The sequence below is a fragment of the Pseudonaja textilis genome, chromosome 1 (assembly GCF_049901715.1).
Source record: "Pseudonaja textilis isolate UNSWEBS1 chromosome 1, rPseTex1.2, whole genome shotgun sequence".
In the NCBI taxonomy this organism is placed as follows: Eukaryota; Metazoa; Chordata; class Lepidosauria; order Squamata; family Elapidae; genus Pseudonaja; species Pseudonaja textilis.
The window spans coordinates 112,570,057-112,591,267 of record NC_141990.1 but is presented as its reverse complement, the minus strand read 5'-3'; the positions used below and the strand labels follow the sequence as shown (position 1 = coordinate 112,591,267).

At 37.4% G+C, this 21,211-nt stretch overlaps 1 protein-coding gene across 3 annotated transcripts in view; it reads right to left on the bottom strand.

Moving 5' to 3' along the window:
• UBE3D (ubiquitin protein ligase E3D) overlaps positions 1-21,211 on the bottom strand; it is a 60,889-nt gene that overhangs the window by 13,375 nt on the left and 26,303 nt on the right. For all 3 annotated transcript variants that reach the window (XM_087914862.1, XM_087914866.1, XM_026726784.2), the window contains exons 8-9: positions 19,998-20,167; positions 5,515-5,653 (exon numbers count right to left, since the gene is read on the bottom strand). In XM_087914862.1, coding sequence (XP_087770988.1) covers positions 5,515-5,653; positions 19,998-20,167 — 309 coding nt within the window. The remainder of the gene's footprint in view (positions 1-5,514; positions 5,654-19,997; positions 20,168-21,211) is intronic.

Genomic DNA, 21,211 nt, shown 5'->3' with positions numbered 1-21,211 from the left:
GAAACCAAGTTGCAGGTCCCGATTGTTAACAAGGTCTATCAGTTTCCAGCAGTATATTATTTTTGTTTTGAATGTTGATTTAAAATTCATAGCTATCTGTTAAATTTGCTTCATAATTCTATCATGCTAATGTTTAAATAAATATTGTAGAGTGTGTAATTTCTTTGATTTCATCGAGAACAGACAAGTGACACGTGGCTGTCCGAGACAACGTTCTGAGGCACCCAAAGAAAGGATGTAATACGCCCGGGCATTTCTTGTACTTCAACAAATACAAGACACATCTCATAACATCTCTTCTCCAGCCCAGTACCCTTCATCACATCCAAATTGCTTTTCAGTTTTACGATCGTAGCTTGCAGTGTGTTACCAGTCTCAGTAATATTGCACATTTTCTTTCAGGAAAAAAAAAAAACCTCATCAACTATGTGTCACTTGGTTTTTCAGAAACCAGATCATCTCTTGAACTCATCCTTATGGGATGGTGTTTCAGAAAAGCAGTTTTGTCTCTTAACAAAAAATGGAAATGGGTGGGGGAGAAAGAGCCATATCCTTTAAAATCTCAAGAATCTTTAAACACACCTGCTCATTTATAAAAACCACACTTCAGTAAAACCTTAGAGGTATTTATTGGTATAAGGTAAGTTTTTTTGTTTTTTATGCTTGATAAAGGAGCATTGGGTGCACTGGCCTCCAAAACCCCACCCTAATTCTTTTTTTCTGGGACTTGAACATTCACAAAAGATTTTTTTTTAATGAGGATATCCATTTTTAAATTAGAAATGATGGGATTTTATAGAAGTTGGAACTACTTTATAAACCAGAACATTACATTAACTGAAAAAGCTCTGTATATTAATGTTTTGCTTATGATTTCAAGTCATTTGCATCAACAGACAATAGAGAAGAAAGCTACGTAAGGGAAACCTTGCTGGTTCTGGATGTGCATTCAATGGAGAATCAGAGTCATGAGTTCTGTTGGCACCACATGACAGGAAGGACTAGGTAGACTGCCTTCTGCCAAATTTCAGACCATTCCTCTTGAAACTGACATGCTGATACATGTTGAAAAAGAAACAGCCTGAGATTTGGCTGTGGAATCTCTTCCTCAGAATAAAGGGCCTGCACTCACAAGATTATATTCCAACTCCTCTGTGTTATAGGACATGTGCTCGTATCCAGTTTGGCCTCCCTGGGAACATTCAAGGACAATATATATTAAAAAAGACTGCTATTCAGATGGCTTTCCAAAAAAATAATATTTGCTGATGAAAATGTGTGACCCAGGATTCACTCTTTTCCTTCCTGTTCCTTGGTTTGGGGTTAAGATTTGAACTTGCATTCAGAATTCCCCTCTCCTGGTTTGTTAATAAGCATTTACTGAGTTTCTCAGTTGGATATAAAAGGAATGGTGATATAACACCAGGTAGGGTGTTGGAAGTAAAGTCAACAAGAACTGGACTGCCCAGGTAGACCAGACAAGAAATATGACCAAATGAGCCAATTCTAATTTATTGTAAAGCTTACATTAATGGAATCTTGCATATCTGAAAGTACAAATCCCTCACCATCTCTTTTACAATTTGAGAAGCTAGAGAAGTCCTTTCTGTGCCTTCTCCATACTTTGTGGGGCTGTGGGCTCTGCTATCTCTTATCTGATCCTTCCCTAGGCAGCATTTTCTCACCCTGTCTCTCAAGAACTTTTTCACTTCCCATTGCAACATGCAACAAATGAAGGAGAAAGAAAAGCAGGAGTCCAAACCGAACCAGTTTATTAAGAACATTTTTATAGCCCTACTTTTGAATCTACACTCCCAAACATCACCACAAAATATCTCTACTCTTCCCAATCGTTGCTTAATTTTCTTTTTTCTAATTCTATGTCTGTGATCAAATAACATTTAGTTATGACATTTCTATTTAGAGTGAATAAAATATGTAATAGTATAGAAAATCTCCAGGCATATTAATTAAACTGGTAAACTTCTCAGCTTAACAAAGTGATTCTAGGAGAATTAAGCTTCAATGTTTATGACAAGATAAGCAAACACATGAAAACAGAAACACATTCTGCTGGTGTTTTGCCAGAGTTACCTTGCTTTCTCTGACATCAGGGCTACAGAAAACCAAAACAAACAAGAACTCAAGCACGAATCTTTTCAGAGATTGAATTTTTACAATGATACATCAGACAACTTAACACATTTCTCTAACATTCCTGTCAGGGGAAAAGCAAGAATTTCACTTTAGTATTTGTCATTAACATTAACTCTGAAGGCTTCAAAGTGAAACAGGGATTGTTGAAATTAAATAGACCACTGATGTTTTCTTTTCTGGGTACATAAAACTAGGTGTGGGGGAGGGAAAAATGTAATGTTCCAAAGGCTATAATTTTGGTTTCTCTTTAAGCTGTTCATAACAGAAAATGTACATGGTACATTAGCCCTTTCAGGCAAGAAATGTAAAGTCACTGGAACTAAGGATAGCATGGTATGTGTGTGTGTGTGTGTGTATGTGTACGCATGCATGCGCGCCGCACGTGCGCACACACACATATGTATGTTGGCTAATAGCAGAGTTTTGTATCCCAGTGCTTTGCATTAAAGAAAATGTCTTATAATCTATAGATTCTGTGGTCATTTCTCATCAGGCCACTATCTAAACAGACTGAATTGATTCTAAGGCAGTAATATTTATGTTGAGGTTATATAGATCTGTCAAATCCAGTGATTCATTTCACTCCTTGAACCATAATTTCCAGTTTTTCTTTATTAAAACAAAATCTCGACATGCTTCTAAAATTGTAGTTCTGGAATAGGATTCAATAGTTTAGGGGAAAAAAATCTTATATTTCCTCTTTATGATTTTCAATATCTCATAGTATATAAGATAAAATGATGAAATTGCTTCTTGTGTATTCATTCATAGAACATATATTTTCAAAATAGAATAAGACCAAAAAATGCAATCTGATGTTACCATTATTATCCAATTTAACAGAATGACTCCTCGGAGTTACTTTTCCCCAACTCTAGCGGGGATATTCTTTTACAAACAACCTTCCTATCTGAATCTTGCATTTATAGGAAAAACTCCTCCCTCAAGCCAGCCAGGGCAACTTCAGTATTTTATTACACAAGCATATAGAGGTACCTATCCCCCTCCTTAAACAATGATATTCAAAGGGTTAAATAGAATAGAGAATTATTATTTCTGCTTGAAACAGAAATCACACTGACCTTAGATAAAATATCCAGAATGTATCCTTTATTATTTGAACCTGGGGTTTTGTTGAAGTCTGTAACTCATTACTATACATAACACAGTGATATTTGTACATTTTTGGGGTAGTTTGCAAAAGAATTTTCCCAAACATTGCAAGAGGTAAAGTGCTTTTTAAATAAATTGATAAATGCACTCTTTCCTTTACCATCTGGTGCCAGAACTGGGTTGTAAAGAAAACAAAGTTCAGATGGCATTCTAGTAGGCTTAGAGTTATCTTGAGGTAAGATGCGTGGAATGAATGAATGAATCCTGTGAGAATGAATGAACGAATCCTGTGAGAATGAGATAGGGGAAAACCCGAGACAGTCCTCTAGCTTGTTTGCAAGACCTGGGCTCTGGCAGAAAATAAAGCTCAAGTAAGAAAGTACAAGTTGAATTAACACTTATTTGAAGAATTATTGTCCCAGCTCCTGTTTCTGTTCAAGTAAAGTTTTAAGAAACAAAGAGCCACAGACTTCCTTTCTCCACTCCAATATCTTGGTGCTGACTCTTTCTCCCAAAGGGTTTAGATTAGAAACACTATCGGGTGATTGGAAGGCTACATCCTCCAACTGAGACAGGGTTGATGGCTTTCAACCAACTAAAATAGAGGAAACGGAGTTAAGCCTCTCCCCTGAAGAGGAATAAATTGAGGTTCATCATACTCTATCAGAACTCTACTTGGCTCCCTGACTTTGGGACCTGCAGGGATTCAATAGCAAGTAGTAAAGGTACTTTACTACTTTTCCAGTTGTATCCAACTTTAGCGGGCAGTGTGTCACCGAAAATATTTGAAAAAAGATTGTCCGAAAGTATTCCTAAGGGCATCTGGCCAGCATGACTATATGCCGGGGATGGAAAGCTGTTACCTTCCCAACAAAGTGATACTTATATGTATTTGCATGCTTTTGAACTGCTTAGGTGGGCAGGAGCTGGGGCAAGTAATGGGAGTTCACTCCATCACACAGTCCTTGGGTGTCGAACCTGAGCTGTCAGGTCTCCTGCTGATAAGCTTATCATTTTTAACCACTGAGTCAGATAATCAGAGTTGGAAGGGACCTTGTAGGTCATCTAATCTAACCCCCCACCCAAGCGGGAGACCCTACACCATTTCTGACAAATGGCAGTCCAATCTCTTCTTGAAAGTTTCAACTGATGGAGCTCCCACAACTTCCGAGGGCAACTTCTGTTCCATTGGGTTGATTGTTCTCACTGTCAGAAAGTTTCTTCTTGTTTTCAGGTTAAATCTCTCCTTGTTCAGTTTCCATCCATTATTCCTTGTCTGGCCTACAGGCACTTTAGAAAATAGCTTGACCCCTTCCTCCCTGTGGCAGCCCCTCAAATATTGGAAGACACTATCATGTCTCCCCTGGTCCTTCTCTTTACTAGACTTGCCAAGCCCAGTTCCTGCAACCATTCATTGTATGTTTTAACCTCCAGTTCCCTAATCATCCTGGTTGCTATTCTCTGTACTTTTTCTTGAGTCTCAACATCTTTTTTATAATGTGGTGACCAAAACTGGATGCAGGACTCTAGGTGTGGTCTTACTAAGGCTTTATAGAGTGGTATTAGTACTTCCCTTGATCAAGTCATCATGCCCCCTTAGCAGTAATATAACATACAGGTAGTATGTCAGCAAAACTGCACTTGGGAGCTTTCCTTCAGTAGCAAGGATCATTACAGCATGTTATTAAATTAGATTAAATTGATCAGTAGAAATACTAATTATAGCTAAAGTGTGGCAGATAAGTCTCTCCAGTGAAAAAAAGATATGCCCACAAGCATGATGAATTCATTGGATTTGGGGGCTTTATCTGTTTATGAAGTGAAGTAGATAGAACAGAAAGGAATTGTCCCAACACAATGAGTAACCGGAGCTTTAGAAATTTATCTTCCAAGAGCACATTCTAAGACAATGCCGTATGACTGATGGTGGTGAGCATCACTCAAAGGGCAGAGAAGAATCACCGACACATCTTGCACAAAGGAGGGAAAAAAATGTAACATTTTCAGCAAGTTAAATAGGTGAACACAACACTACCTTCAGCTTCATATATTATCTTCCGTTTTGTGCATGAAAATGGATAAAAATGATTTATTCAATCCATAAATGGGTACTAAACGAAGAGAGCAAAGAAAGGTCAATGAAATATCTGCTATTATTAACTATTCCATTTGGATAAAGATCTAGATTCCAAAGCTTATTCTTGCAATATTAAAATATGATGTGAAAGAACACGATTTCTTTACCTGGAAAGAATTCATCCAGCGAAGAGAAGGAGGCAATGAAGCATTACTCTGAGATAGTATCAACAGAAGTTCCAAACAGGTTTTTGATGGAAATGTCAGGGGAGAGACTCCAATATCTTCTCTCCATGCATCAACAAGACTGGAATGAAACAAGAATTCTGGATGTAATATGTTTTAATAAGTGAAAACCAATAAATGTTGCTTATAAAGCAGGTTTAGCTACACAGAAATAGAGCAATGGATATAGTGCTCTCTTGTTCAAATCTTATTCAATTACTTAAGCCAGGGATGTCAAACTCACGATGACATGTCACGTGCCATATCGCAACTTTCCCTTCCTTCACTAAATTGGGGGTGGCCGTGGCCAGTGTGACACATCTGGCCCACAGGCCATGAGTTTGATACCCCTGACTTAAGCGGTTGGCATGTGATCATAAATGCCTAATGAGATTATATTTATTTATTTTATTCCATTTACAGGAGTAGAAAACTGAAGACTCTTAAGACATATCAGAAGATGTTACTACTGGCATCACCAGTGCTGTCTTGGTTTCTGCCATGATCTTTGCTTCATCTGTTCTTTGATAAAAAATATAGAACTGAGCATTCTGCAAAGCCAAGCACATGCATGGGATATCTTTATTTACAAGGATGTTCCTTGGACTCATTATTTTCATAGAAAATTTTTAAAAAAATCCACTTGCTTCAGAATGTTCCTATCTATACAGAAAAATGTACCAAAAGAAAACAAAAAAACGAAGAGCATTGTGCATTGTAGATAACAACATTCTTTTGTATTTCAAGCATATAATTATTATATTGCCATAACTGCGTAAAGGATGAAATGCTGTAGCTAAGAAGAAACAGCTAGGAAACCACAGAAATCCATGGTTTGGGTTTCAATAAAAATATTTGATATTTGTGGGAAGATAGGGAGAGAAGAGTAGAATGAATTCAGTTCAAAAGCATAGATCGGATTGAAGGAGCTGTAATTCTTTCAGGGTTTGGGAAATTTTCAAAAAGGGGTTAGGCCAGTTTTAGTTCATTTCCTATGAGATAGCTTGGTTTGAGGCGAGAGGAGAGGAGAGGAGACTGGTCCAGTTACCTAACTACCGGAAATTTGACCTTGAACCTCTCTGGTGCCAACCCAAATCTTCATCATTATACTTTTTGCCTGACCAACAGCTTTGATAAAATATGTTGTTGTTACTGTTATTTTAACCACTGTATCTTAATTCTTGCCAGCTGATGGGGTAAAAATGATGCTTGCTCTGATGGAGTACACAATGAAAAACAGCCTCCAAGTATTTGTAAACTGCTTATGCCTCAGTCAGATCCTTGAGGTTTACATGAGTTTATATGCTGAACCATTTGATTAAAAACTTGTTTGTATTCACCATACTTGGGCAACCTATTCTGCACATACAATCCCCGCAGAGTGATGCATGATGACAAATCTCACTTCTTTCAACAGCAGCTCATTATACAGCCTTCTGGAGCATGCACTTATGAATAGAGCCCCATCATGGTGGGATGTCAAGAGATTAAAAAGCAAAATGTATCAACACTTCTGCCTCTGTTAAAAATAAGCTGACGTTATGAAGTTCATCTCCCTTGGAGAAGTGTCTTGCCCAGAGGGGTTGCTAACAATAGTGCAATATTATGAAAGTTAATTACTGCTACAGAAGAATGAGCATGCTTTCAAATTTCCCCCAAAAAGAAATCCAAGCTAGTTAAACAAAATAGAATCCCCAGATGAATGGAGGAAGATGGAGAAAATGCTGGACATGATGAAAGTTTTCCATTTATCTTGCTGGGGAAGTTAGAGGTATAAATCAAATTAGATTTTACGAAAGCTTTTCCTATGAAAGAGTCCCTCCCACTCCCCTGGGGTTCAGATCGCTCCAGCGCAGTTCATAAAAACAACAACACCCTAATTCTTCTCTCTGGCTTCGAAGTCGGAATGCTAGAGGAACCCATCGTGTGTGTTTTGACCTGCACTGTTTAACTGTTTTGATGAGTTGATAGTTTTTGTTGGTCATCTTTTGTTGGCTTTTTTTTTTTTTTTGCTGTTTTCATATATAGGTTTCTGTTTTTATGCTTTGTTACTCACCCAGAGTTACTTGATTAAAGTGGAGGAGGGGAGGGAGAAGTGGGAAAGTTTGCAAAATAAATAAATAAAATAAATCACTGGGTCAAAATGACAATAGTGCTACCCTTGCATTTCTGAAGAAGATATAAAGGAGATATAAATTATAAACATATAAGTTATATGAAGCTTCTCCAGTAGAGAACCTAGAATAAAGGAGAAATTTCTTGTCAGTGATAACAATTCATCAGTGCAACAGCTTGCCTCCAAAAGTTGCAAGTGCTCCGTCACTGGAGGTTTTTAAGAAGAGATTGAACTGCCATTTGTCCAGAATGGTATAGGATCTCCTGCTTGAGCAGGGGGTTGGTCTAGAAGACCTCCAAGGTCCCTTCCAATTCTTATTCTATAATTCCGTAATAAAGATATCATTTTATAAAGATATAAAATTCAGAACTGCTACAACACTTGGTCTTCTTTTCAGGTAGAGAGTGGAAACAAATTTAACAGCCTGGAAGCTAATTTTAGGTACTTGATTTGAGGATAGAGGAAATAAAAAAGGTTTTCTGAACATTGGAAGTCAAAGAAAAGGTTCTGAGGGATGTGAAAGATTACTCTCTATTTGAAGAAAATTGAACTGAGCCAATAGTAAGGGAAAGTTTTGAATTAGTTTCAAATATTCTAATGGGGCATTACCTTCCAGAAAATAGCAACAGCAGCAGGAGAAAGAAATGAAGACACAACAAAACTACACCGAACACTGATTGATACAGACACATCATCTAAATTGAGCACGTGAAATAGAAAACTCAGGACGGCTGAGTAGAACAGTGGAATAGAACAGAGACAATTCTGAGACAAAATAAGGAAGGACACAAAACCTGATTAAACCAGAGACCAATCATGGATGATCAAAAAGTAACCTGTGTGAATATATACAATGGATGGCTAACAAACAGCTTAATGAAAACGTTTGCTTTGCAGTTATGATGTGATTTACAAATATTAGAAAAGAAGCCATAGCAGTTATGGCCAACTTACAGCAGATGTCCTATTCATTCCTTGTACAGGAAGATCACCGTAACTACCTCCGCTTCCTGTGGTTTAGTGATGATCAAAACAACCAACAGATTTCTGAATACCGAATGAGGGTGCATGTATTTGGCAACGGCTCCTCCCCTGCAATTGCGAACTATGGTCTCCAACATACTGCTCAAGAGGGAGGAGACAAATATGGAGCAGAAGCTCAACGCTTTGTAGAACACGACTTCTACGTAGACGAAGGCTTGAAATCGGTAGCCACCCCAGAGGAGGCCATAGGCCTCTTGAAGAACACACAACAAATGCTAGGGACGGCCAACCTCAAGCGACACAAGATAGCGTCCAATAGTGAAGAACTACAAAGGTGATTTCGGCAGCGACGCCCCCTTTATCCAATGCAGTCTCGGCTTGTGTTGGGACTTGAAGAAAGACTTCTTCACCTTCAAAACCCTAGCCCTAAAGACTGGCTTCACGAGGAGAGGAGTGCTCTCAACAATTAACAGCCTGTTCGATCCTTTAGGGTTTGCAGCTCCCGTCACCATTCAAGGTAGAATCCTACTGCGCACACACTCCCAAAACACCAAAGATTGGGACGAACCCCTCCCACCAGAGAAGAAGCAAGAATGGGAGTCATAGTGCAACTCTCTATGCTGTCTCCACAACATTCACCTACAGCGCACGTATGTTCCCATCTCGCCCACCACAGCACAAAGAAAGGAACTGCACGTTTTCTCAGATGCGTCAACAAAGGCAGTAGCAGCCGTGGCATACCTTAAAGTCTATGGCAGGGAGAGCAACGTGTATGTTGGATTTGTCATGGGAAAAGCAAAACTAGCACTGCAAAAAGGTCATACTATACCACGGCTGGAACTTTGTGGAGCTGCGCTGGCCACAAAACTATCAGACACGATAATGAAGATGATCGATCTTCCTTAGAACCCACCACCTTCTATACAGACAGCAGAGTGGTACTGGATTATATCTACAAGAGTAGGCGCCTCTACATCTATGTGAATAACAGAGTTGAACGGATCAGGAGATCTTCTGAACCTGTGCAGTGGCAGTATGTTCCAACAGACCAGAACCCTGCAGGTCATGCGACAAGATCTATTCCTGCATCCCAGTTATCAACTTTTACCTGGCTCAAAGGCCCCAAGTTCTTGTGGAGTACAGATGCCTTGGAGCCAGGGAAAACCGGTTTGTATGAACTCCTAGATCCAAATAATGATGGCGACATTTGCCTGCTAGTCAAGAAGGTAAAACCGGTTGCCCCTCTGGTCGACTGCCTGGCAACAATGGTTGAACGTGAGAAGGAAAGCCACTTAAAACCTGCTCACTTTGAACGCTTCTCCCAATGGAAACCTCTCATACTGGGAATGACTGGTCATCCGCACAGTCGTCCTTCTCCTCGGTCTTCGGAAAGGCTTCAAGTCATACTTCCCAGACCACTATACTCATGCTGAGAGACGAATATTGAGAAGTGTACAAAAAGAGGCATATGCGTTGGAATACAGATGCCTGAGTGCAGGGAAACCCATACCAAAATCTAGTCCACTTCTGAGACTGACCCTATACCTCGACAACCAGGAGGTACTTCACGTAGGAGGTCACCTACACAAAGCAGAAATGGACTCATACACCAAGCACCCCATCACCCTTCCTGCTAACCAACATGTAACAAGGCTGTTAGTACAACACTACCATGAAGCAATCCATCATCAAGGCTGCCACTTCACAGAAGGTGCCCTCAAAGTGAATGGACTCTGGATCGTAGGTGCCAAAAGATGTATCACAACTGTTCTGCATTCTTGCTTACATTGTCGCAAACAACGGGGTCACACTCTACACCAAATGATGGTTGACCTATCACCCGAGCACCTGAGTTCCGAACCACTGTTCACCAATGTAGGCCTCGATGTATTTGGCCCCTGATCTGTGTCTGCCTGATGGACCAGGGACGGTCAAGCTAACAGCAAACAATGGACAGTACTCTTCACTTGTCTCAGCATTTGAGCAGTCCATATCGAAGTCATCGAATCTATGGACATCTCTTGCTTCATCAACGCCCTGAGAAGGTTTCAAGCCTACAGAGGCCCAGTCAAGGTATTCAGATCTGACTGTGGAATGAACTTTGTAGGTGCTTGTAAAGAACTACAGATAGATGACGGCATTTACCCTGACTCGCCAATCGACGGCTACCTTAAAGCCAACAAGTGCAGATGGATATTTAATCCTCCCCACGCATCTCACATGGGAGGAGTGTGGGAACGCATGATTGGAATAGCTCATAGAATCCTACATTCCATGTTGCCGAAAGCACCTAAACAAACACATGAGATTCTATCTACCCTTATGGCAGAAGTCGCAGCCACCATCAATGGCCGACCTTTAGTTCCGTTCTCTTCAGATTCTGAAAATCCGACTATTCTCACTCCAGCTGCCTTGTTAACGCAGAAGACAGGTGATTGGCCCGCACCGTTAGGGAACTTTGATTCTTAGGACTTGTACAAACAACAATGGAGACAAGTTCAACAGCTTGCCAACACCTTTTGGAACTGTTGGAAGCAAGAGTACCTGTCTACTCTACAAGACCGCTGTAAATGGAAGACCAAAGAACTGAACTTCGAAGAGGGAAACATTGTCTTGCTGAAAGACAAAAGAAGGTGACACCAGAATGAATACTGTGGTGAGATAATTCCATTCCAGCACTACTATATCAAAGAAAAACAGAATGGCTGGAAAGATATGAGTAATGATGTCAATAAAGCCAGCAATCAACCAACTGGTCATTCTGATGGGTGAAGGTACTGGAAAGCCAGTGTCTAGAGGTAACATTCCTGGGATTAGAAAACATTGCAGGTCTCAACCTCTCTCTTCCAAACAGGGAGTAAAACTGTAATAATACTCAAATTTAAATTAAGTGAAAATTACTAGTCACAATCTAATATAATGTTCTGCTTAATACTATAAGAAGAGAAGGGAAGAGTGGCTAATTAATTTAGTCCTTTCTCTCCAAGGATGGTCTTTAGTTCCTAATATTTTCTCACTGGCTTTCAATTTGACAGGTGAAAAATATGATGTATGATTGGCCATTTATTCTTTTTTTTTCATTTGCAGCAAAATGTAAATGGCTAGATCATCTTACATTCTCTGCAATTTTCATTATTTTTGAGTAGGAATGATTAGACAAGGGGTAAGTTTCAATTCTATTGGTGCAACTTGCAACTGAACCATTGTTAGGTAAACAAAATAACTCTTTTAAGATGTTTCTTGCTTGTTGGAGTGATGGATGAATAAGAGTGAGTGGGGAGAGTTCACTTAAAAGTGAATGAGACAAAGACCTATATAAATGTTGTGTGTTAGAATCTAAACAGATATTGGACATAATGTATTAACTTCAACCCTGAAGTTGACCTGACAGAAGCCATTTTGACCATGAGTTTCCTACTATAAGATTTATTAAAATTCTGCTCTGATATCAGTGTGGCTTATTTACTCTGGTTTTTCAGTGTCTAAGGGCAGGAATGGTCTTGTCACTCATCCTTCCAGTGGTAATGGTGTTCATCTAAGCACCATGGGAACGGAAGCAGTATATGGAGATTGTCATTAGATTAAAATTGGTGAGTGAGATCAAGTAATTCCATTCATTATTCTGATTTTATTTTCCTACCCTATCCCACTCTATCCTATTCAACACACAATTCCCCCAGAATAGCAGAATAATAGGACTCATTCCCAATAACCCCAATTTGGACATCACTTTGCTCCCATTAAGAAGGCAGTATAATCAACTGTCGATTTCTCTGGACACTTGTTCTGGAATTGGTGGTCTTTTTATTAAATTGCAAGCTGTTCAATAAACCTATATAATTGTTGAAAGACATTGTGTTGCCTGATGTGGTTACTATGTCCGTTGGAGAGAGAGAGAGAGGGAGTGAAATCCCAAGCTGGTTTACGGTGACCCAAACCAACAAACCATAGTCCAAGCTGAGCAATGAAATTACTAGGACTAGAGCTGTATTTCAAAACAAGGGTGTCTTCTACTTTTAAATATATTAGGTTTACTCCTTTTTGGGCTGGAGAGAAGAAAATATATTTCTTTTTAGTCTGTTTTTTTTTCAGCCATCCAGTAAGGTACTCTCTTCATCATGATCCCAACCTTATTTTCTTGAGAGGCAGTAGTCTTTTCCAAATACAATATCATATGAATATGCTACAGGGAAAAAAAATCTCTTGGGCATCCCTTTTTATTAGATTGTTTTCAAGCAAAAAAGTTGCTCTTATTAATCTAGAAATAATTTTAGATTTTTTTTTTTGTAAATTTTATTTGAGTTTTCACAAAAAAATACAAATAAAACATCTTTTTTGAAAGTAGCGTAATCCCGGGTTACATTTCTTCGTACAGACACAAATTCAATTTCATGCTCATTTTTATGTTCTATTCCATATCTTATTACTGTTTTACATTTTCTGCATAGCTTCTCCCCTCTTAATTTTCTCAATTTTATTTTAATTATCTCGTCTCAATTCAAATCATTATATTTATATTTTTTGTCTGTCCTGTTTCAATTATCTATTATCTTTTCTCATTAAACAAAGTTTCTCCTGTAGTTACTGATTGGAGTATGACGCCTTTATATCTTTTAAGTTTATCCATTTAACTCTTATTTAGGCTTCAATATATACCCTAAAGTTATAACATTCAATATAATACATAACTTCCATTCGGATTCTGCTTGGTACATTCTTAAAATACACACTATATTCTTAAAAAAAGAAAAAATTATAAATATATGTAATTAAAACAACACATTCCATTCCAATTCAATTCTATCATTAATGTTAATATTCATTAAAATCTTAACTTCTTTAACATTACTTTTCAATTAAATATCATACTTCTATGGGAACAATTATAAGCTTTCCATAATTAATTCCCCCCCTTCACTTATATTTTATAAAACATTAACTAATTAAAATGTTCCCGTCCCTTCCTAATTCAATTTTCTCATTTATTTTATTTCACTTATTTTATTAACAAATGTTTCACTAAATTACATTATTTTATCCCTCATTTTAATCATACATTGTTTCCAATTTTCTAAAGTTATTTCTATTACTAATATAACAATACAATCTTATGTACCTTTACAGAATCCCTTTTTCAGTTAAATTTTCACCCATTATCTCTAAATAGTTCCTGTTTATATCTTGTTCCGGTCCTTTGTAACTTCTTTTCCTTTCCTTCTTCCCTCTCTTCTTCTCTCTCCCCTTTTTACCCCCTTGTCTCTCTACCTCTATTTCTCTCTTCTGTATTCCCCTCTTCTGTTGCTTTCCAGTATTATACTTATTTTTTGAATTATTTTTCTTTTCTCTGGTTGTTTTTTTAAGTCTTAAATTCTCCATTCTCTTTCCACCCCATTCCTTTTTCTTCCCTACATAGAATTACTTGTTCATTAAAGATGGCTTCTTCTTTGTCCCAGTCTTCTTGTTTTGCAGACATTTCTTGTTGTTTCTCATAGTTCCAAATCTCCATTTCTAAGGATTGAAAAACGAAGCCAAAAGAACCTCTCCCTTCTTGTGCATCTTCTTTATACTTTTTAAGTTCCATTTTCAATTCATCCAGTAGTAGTGTCATTGTATAAATTTTTAAACAACCACCCGATTAATTTTAGTCATTCAAATGCAATAATCAAGAATCCAAAGATCACCAAGTAATCCAAATACATGCAAGCTGTTTCTTTTTGCTCTTTTTTTCACTTTCTCTTCCTGCGGTTCTACTGTTTAGTTACAAAGTTTCAGTTAAAATGTATCTTTTAGAAGTCTTGTTGAATTTTTACTGTAGATTCTTTTTAATTCCAGGCAGTCTCCTCCCTCTTTCCAGATCCTGCCCTTTTATTCTTTTTCTCTCCCTTCCTGCTTTTGAAAAAAAATTTTAGTGTCCAGGAATCTTTATTATCCCTTTGACATTTTGTTTTATTTTCAGCTTAATTGCCTGTTGATGTCAAAGCGGATTTTTCTGATTTCTTATTTAAGTCTCTTAGTTATCAGTACAGGGAAAGAGAAGAAAAAAAAACCCAAACCTTTCCCTTTTCACTTTCCTTCGCTGCTTCCAACTCTTCTTTGGGAGCGATGTTATTTTTTTGTAAATTTAAATTCCAGGGTACCTTAGTTGTTGCTTTTGCAATTTAACCCGGTCAGCCAAAACTTTCACTTCTTATCTTCCTCCTGCACATTCTTTTCCGGTCGAGTTCTTCTTTGAGGTGACCATTTCTGACCACCGCTGCAACCGCCTTCGGGAAAGAGAGTAATGGCCAGCTGAGGAGGAGAGATGCGGCTCTCCTCAACCCTGCTGGCAGTCTCCCCACTCTTCACCATCTCTACGGGGTGGTTTAGCCCCAAAACCAGCTGGCTCGGGGCGCTCCAGTGGCGAGCCCAGACCAAAACCATGCACGATTGCAAATTTCTGTCTGTCGCCGAAGGAACTCAAACCGGAAGGGCAAAATAATTTTAGAATTTTAAGGCATGTGTCGGTATTAAACACTTATTTTGGCAAAATACATTGTATACCTGAAATACATTTGCATACCTAAAAAGAAATGTTCTTTTTGATTTCAAAACACTCTCTATCGATTTTTCCTCTACAACAACAGTGCTGCCTTGAACTAGCTTTACTTTACCCACCTAAACACGGACAAAACTTTTTCCCTTTAATAAGAACTTAAAACAAATAATCCCAAATCCCAGTGGGTCTTGTTAAAATCACCTCATAAAATTTTTACACTCTTGTATGACTTTGGAGAAGGAAATGTTGACCCAGCAGTTTGAGCTCACACTGACTAATGTCGCCTTGGGGAAGAGATTGTCAAAATTCATGTGCTTCCCTATTTGAAATGGATATAAAGCAGCCAATTATGATACATCACTGCAAACAGTAGCTAATGACAGATGATTTTTTCAGACACAATAATCTAGTTTTCAAGTAAACAAAATTATAAAGGCAGCCCAACTATCGGGAACCTTAGTTGCTTACCTAATAAAAACCACAATCAAATCATTATCATGGTTTTAGATTCTGGAATGTGCAAATCTGTGGTAGTTCTCTTGTTTAGCCCAGTGATAGATTACAGAAAGCCAAAAAGTCAGTAGTTTCATTTAGGGACTGAACTATTAGAAACTGCAGATGGAGAGGGGCAGCATTTCAATTATCTCCATCCTCCTCCTAAAGGAGACACTCTCAGCACCAAAAACTGATGCATAATTCTGTTAAATTATTGTGGTTAAACTGCTCACAGTAGCTACAACTCTTGTACTGTGGTCACCATTAATGTTCTATATTACTTTAGATCTCTGTAGCTACCAGTTCATGTTACAATTCAGTTAACAGGTTAACAGAGTTGGAAGGGATTTTGGAGGTCTTCTAATCCAACCTCCTGCTCAGTCATGAAATCCTATACTATTTTAGACAAATGCTCGTCCAATCTCTTCTTAAAAATCTCCAGTGTTGGAGCGCCCACAACGTCTAGAGACAAATCATTCCACTGATCAATTGTTCTAACTATCAGGAAATCTTTCCTTAACTTCTAAGTTGATTCAATGTTTTGGATGGGAAATAAAGTCCCAAAATTATTTAGAATTAGAGCATCTGTTTTCTCTCATCTATATTGGGATCCATGAAAGGTAATTTTCTAGCTGTTTTTCAGAAGAGAACTGGAAAGTTTTTCGGTAATAACATTCAAGCTATGGAATCCTTTCTCCAAGTCTGGTAACCTAAACACAATTAAAGCACTAGAAAAGTTGCTGTTCTCTACATGGGATGATGATTAACCATTTATTTATCTGATTTATATCCTGCCTTTCTAATCAGAAGCACTAATCAGACCATTTCAGTTAAGATTAATGAGAGTAAGACTCCAATTGAGCCCAGAAATATGAGTCACCACATGACCATTCATTCATTAAGTGAGTCACCACATGACCATGACCAATTTTATGACCATTTTGTGCCAGTTGTTAAACAAACATTACAGTCATTAAGTGAAGCTATTATATCCAATGGATGATTTTTTTGCCAGAAACCAGAAGTGAAGTATTCATTCCACTGGAGCTTGTTTGTGATCGTTAATTTTAGTGGCTCTTTTGTACTTCGAGTGTTCATCTTCTAGATGTATTTATTTTTATTTTTAGCCTGTACTTGTTGGCAGAAGTAACTCAGCTTTCCCTTTAATCAATTAAAGTGTAGTGGATTTTATTATATTTTTCTTATATTTTGTTATTTTGCTATTGTAGACTGCCTAAAGCCCTTCAGAATAAGATGGATTATAAGCACCTCCCATTAATTAATCATTTTCCAGCAGCTATATTCATCTCATTAATACCTAAAGAGAAATACAGTCTCGTATTTCCAATCAGCGATGCAAGCCTATTTCTGACAACATAAATGGGGTTTGGGGAAAAAATTGTGCTGCCTTCTGTACTGCAAGCAGATGAAAAATATCAGCCCAATAAGAGTAACTTTGCCTTTAGAATACACAATGTTTTAGGAGATCCACAAATGCTTTTGAATGTATTAAGAACTTGTTATGTGACATCCTCCTTCATAATGTCTTTTCAAATTACAGAAGTGCTTAGTAATTGCTAGGAGATCAAGAAAACAAAAAGACCACATGCTCCCTGTTTAATAAGCTCAGTCAATAAAAATGAGCGCCGAAGAGCATTCGTCATAACATTTTGTGGTATACAGTGATGGAAACATGAGTTTCTGTAAGTGAGTTGTGACAGGATATGGAAAAATTGCATACTACATTATTTCCCAGACTAGGTTCCAGTGTCTTCTTTGTGCAAATTCTGGTAAGGAATCTATAAACATCCTGGATGAAATTCACAGTAAGCTGTTTTGGGTTTTAGGCACATTTGGAACTATACAGAATTTTTTTATGAGTATGCTCACAAAATGGATGCCATGAAGTTTGTGGCCATTCACAATTCACTTACTAGAAGGCAAACTGGAAGATGGCTGCCTACCCTTCCTCTTCTATGTTGCCCTCTTTATTTGAGGGGGGAGGGAAGCGAACATATTTTCAAACCAAGATTGGGCTGGAGTCAGCCATCATTCTGATTTCCTAAAAAGGCTTCAAGATACAGAAGCATTCTTGGAAATAAAAATAATAAGGAAGGTAGTTTCCTACTTACTTATTTTAAAGTATCCAAAAGTCAGGACAAAAAGTGAGCCCATTAGTATCTATAAATCACATTTATACAAGTATTCAAATCAACTGTATTTGAATACCCCTAATCTGGTGTATACTTTCTAGATCTTGAGTCATGACAGTTGGGCCATATTAATTAGGAATCCTGAAAAAAGATTGGATTTACTTATCCACAAATTTGTAATAATAATTTTCTCACAAAACTAGTCCATAAACCTTAGCAATAGCTTTCACAAGCACATCATGAATAGGAAAAAATACCCAAAATATCCAATATTCAAAATACATGAAATTGCAGATTTCTTGCACTTATGAGAAAAATTGCCCCAGTCCTACAGCTACAACTTCTCCAACTGATGGATGCTCAGACTCTGTTTAATAATTCTAACTCTGAAGACAGAGTCTTCTACAATTAATTCTTACAGTAAAAAAAAATTGTGCCAACTTCAAACCTAATAAAACATAAATTAATAAATACTTTACATAATAAACTTTGAACTATTTGAAAACAATCCTGTCTCCACATAATCTCTACTTTTCCCAGAAAAACATACCCAACTTCTTCAACTACATCTCTCTGGATATTTTGTAGCTCATCACACTAGCCCAAGAAGAGGCAACAAGGCATGATTCATATTTTTAGAGTCACAATTCTTATAAATACCCGAGTGACCATGCTAGGAAGGATTTTAAGGATTAACATTTTATAGCTTCAAGATTCACTATTCTTGTTCTCATCATTATAAACTCCCCGTTTTTAGCAAGTGTCAGTTATTCATATGGACTCAGATGCCCAGATTTCAAGTCCATCAACAACATTCCAATATGTTTGAGGTATGAAGAAGGCATATACTGTAGTTGCTCAGTTGCATGTTCTAAGGAGCTATAAATCATCTCTTGAAATAACAAGAATAGGAAATAAAGATTTTGCACAAATATGGATTATAGAGGATGCATTTTTTTTAAAAAAAGGCAGTCATATTTTTAAAAGCTATTTACAAGACTCCAACCAGTGTATCAGCTGTTTTAAAAAGTTCTCCATTGTAGCTTTGCTGTTTCCAGGTACAAAACAGATTGTAACATGTCAATTGGTTCCTTACCACATTACACTAAACATATAATGAACAAAAGTAATCTCTTGTTAAAGCCTCAGAATACAAATCTATTAAATTAAGCAGAAAATTAACACAGAAAATCAAAAGCCAGCGGTACCAACACTTGCATTCATTCAAGTTTCCTATGTCATACATATTTATTTTAAAAAGCAACTCATTAAAGAACTATGTGTAAGCATTGAAGTTAGTGAAAATAGCCTGTTAATATAATTTTTACACATAGTACACACACTTTACACACCTAACATAGAAAGCAGCATTTCCTTGAGCCTCTGTGGCGCAATGGTTAGAGTGCACTACTGCAAGCTACTTCTGCAGCCAGCTGCCTACAATTTGGCAGTTCAAATCCCACCAGGCTCAAGGTTGACTCAGCCTTCCATCCTTCTGAGGTGGGTAAAATGAGGACCCAAATTGTTGGGGGCAATATGCTGACTCTGTAAACCTCTTAGAGAGGGCTGTAAAGCACTATAAAGTGTTATATAAGTCTAAGTGCTATTTCTATTGCTATTTCATTTTTATAAATGTTTGTAAAATTAGAGTGGATGAATCAGAGACATAACAATTTTCTATGACTCCAATCCTGAGAAATTACATCCTTTTTAGTGATAAGCTTGTCCCAATATGATGATTTTTCACGACATTTTACACATTGAATTGCTCTGGAAGGACTTTGGGTGAGTTACTGTTGTCTTGCTAGAGTTGGCTGATATTTCATTATTTATGCTATTATTTGTGGCATGTACAGTAATATTGATTGTAATTTGTGTTCTGGTATTATAGGTTAGGGTTTGTTCTCATCATAGACTTTTTAATTTTAATGTCTATGAAAAGAACAAATCTTAACCAAAACACAATTAAATTATGTTGATGTACAGATTTGATACCCATGTGTTATTATTTATCTATCTGAGTTACACTGTGGATGTTTGCTGTGAATGGAGGTGGCAGCATATAAATTCATATTCATGCATTCACACACCAACATGCTGCACAAGAGATACACACACACACACAAACAGAATCAGTACTTACTCCTTGTTTCTGTTCTCAGTACAAGGATGGTAAAGAACTTTAACAGCCTTATGAATCTCAGCAGGCCTCAAAGGAGATGACAGCTCAGGTTCAAGTAATGTAAAAATGTTTTTGGAAACTGGGTTTCCTGACATTTCCACCATCAGTGTGTCACAATTCAATACCCAGATCTATGGATAAGAAACGTTATTATAAGTCACATTTAGAGATAAATGAAAGTGGAACTATTATTATGCATTGGAGACAAATTCCTTGTGTGTTCAATCACACTTGGCCAATAAAGAATTCTATTCTGCTCTGCTCTATTCTGTTCTATTCTTATCCCTATCCCTATCCCTATCCGCATTCCTATTCTTTTTCTCACATAAAAAGCCATAGAGGACACAATAACTACTACTACTGAGTTGCCCACAATTACTTGATTACAACACATTTTGGGCACTTGGCAACTGGCTCACCTTTACAGCCAGTTGCAGCATTCCACAGTCACATGACTGATTTATGATTGGGGGTTTCCCCCCCTGGTTTCTGGCCTTTTTGGACATTCTAGTAAGGAACACCCCTTAGAAATACATGGGTTCACTTAATGACCACTGTAAAAAAGTGAAATAATTCAGGTCCAGCTTATTTCTTTAAAAAAATTAATGCAATTTTATTGATAATGTAAATCTGTACCTTTAGCTTTTATATTCTGTTTTTGTTTCAGAATTTTGATAATTGCCCTGAGTAATAGCCAAAGTAGAAAAATGGATTATAACCTAACTACTCATTCAAACCAAATAAACCAATGCATTATGGCTGTCATGACTTACAATATTCTGGTTATATGTCAGACTGGTTATATGTCGAGGGCTACCTACACCTAGTTTTTAAAGCTCCTGTGCTCTCTGGAAAATGCCAGTTACTAGCTTTGTCTTTATAGGGGAAACATTCATTTGGTTGTTTTGCTAAAAGGTAAAACAGACAAGGATATTTAAAGGTTTGTATAAAAGCTTCTTGCTGTTATTTCAGAACTGTAGAAAATGTGCTCTCAAAATTAAAAAAGAATGGCTGACTTCACCACTGATGATGAGCTCCTATTATAAATTGGCAATGCGCACACACACACACACACACACACACACACACACACCATGATGGGTGGCTTCCATACCCAACCAGCATTTTACTATTGGTAAAAGATAAAAAGGAATCTCCTTAGTCAGGAGATAAGA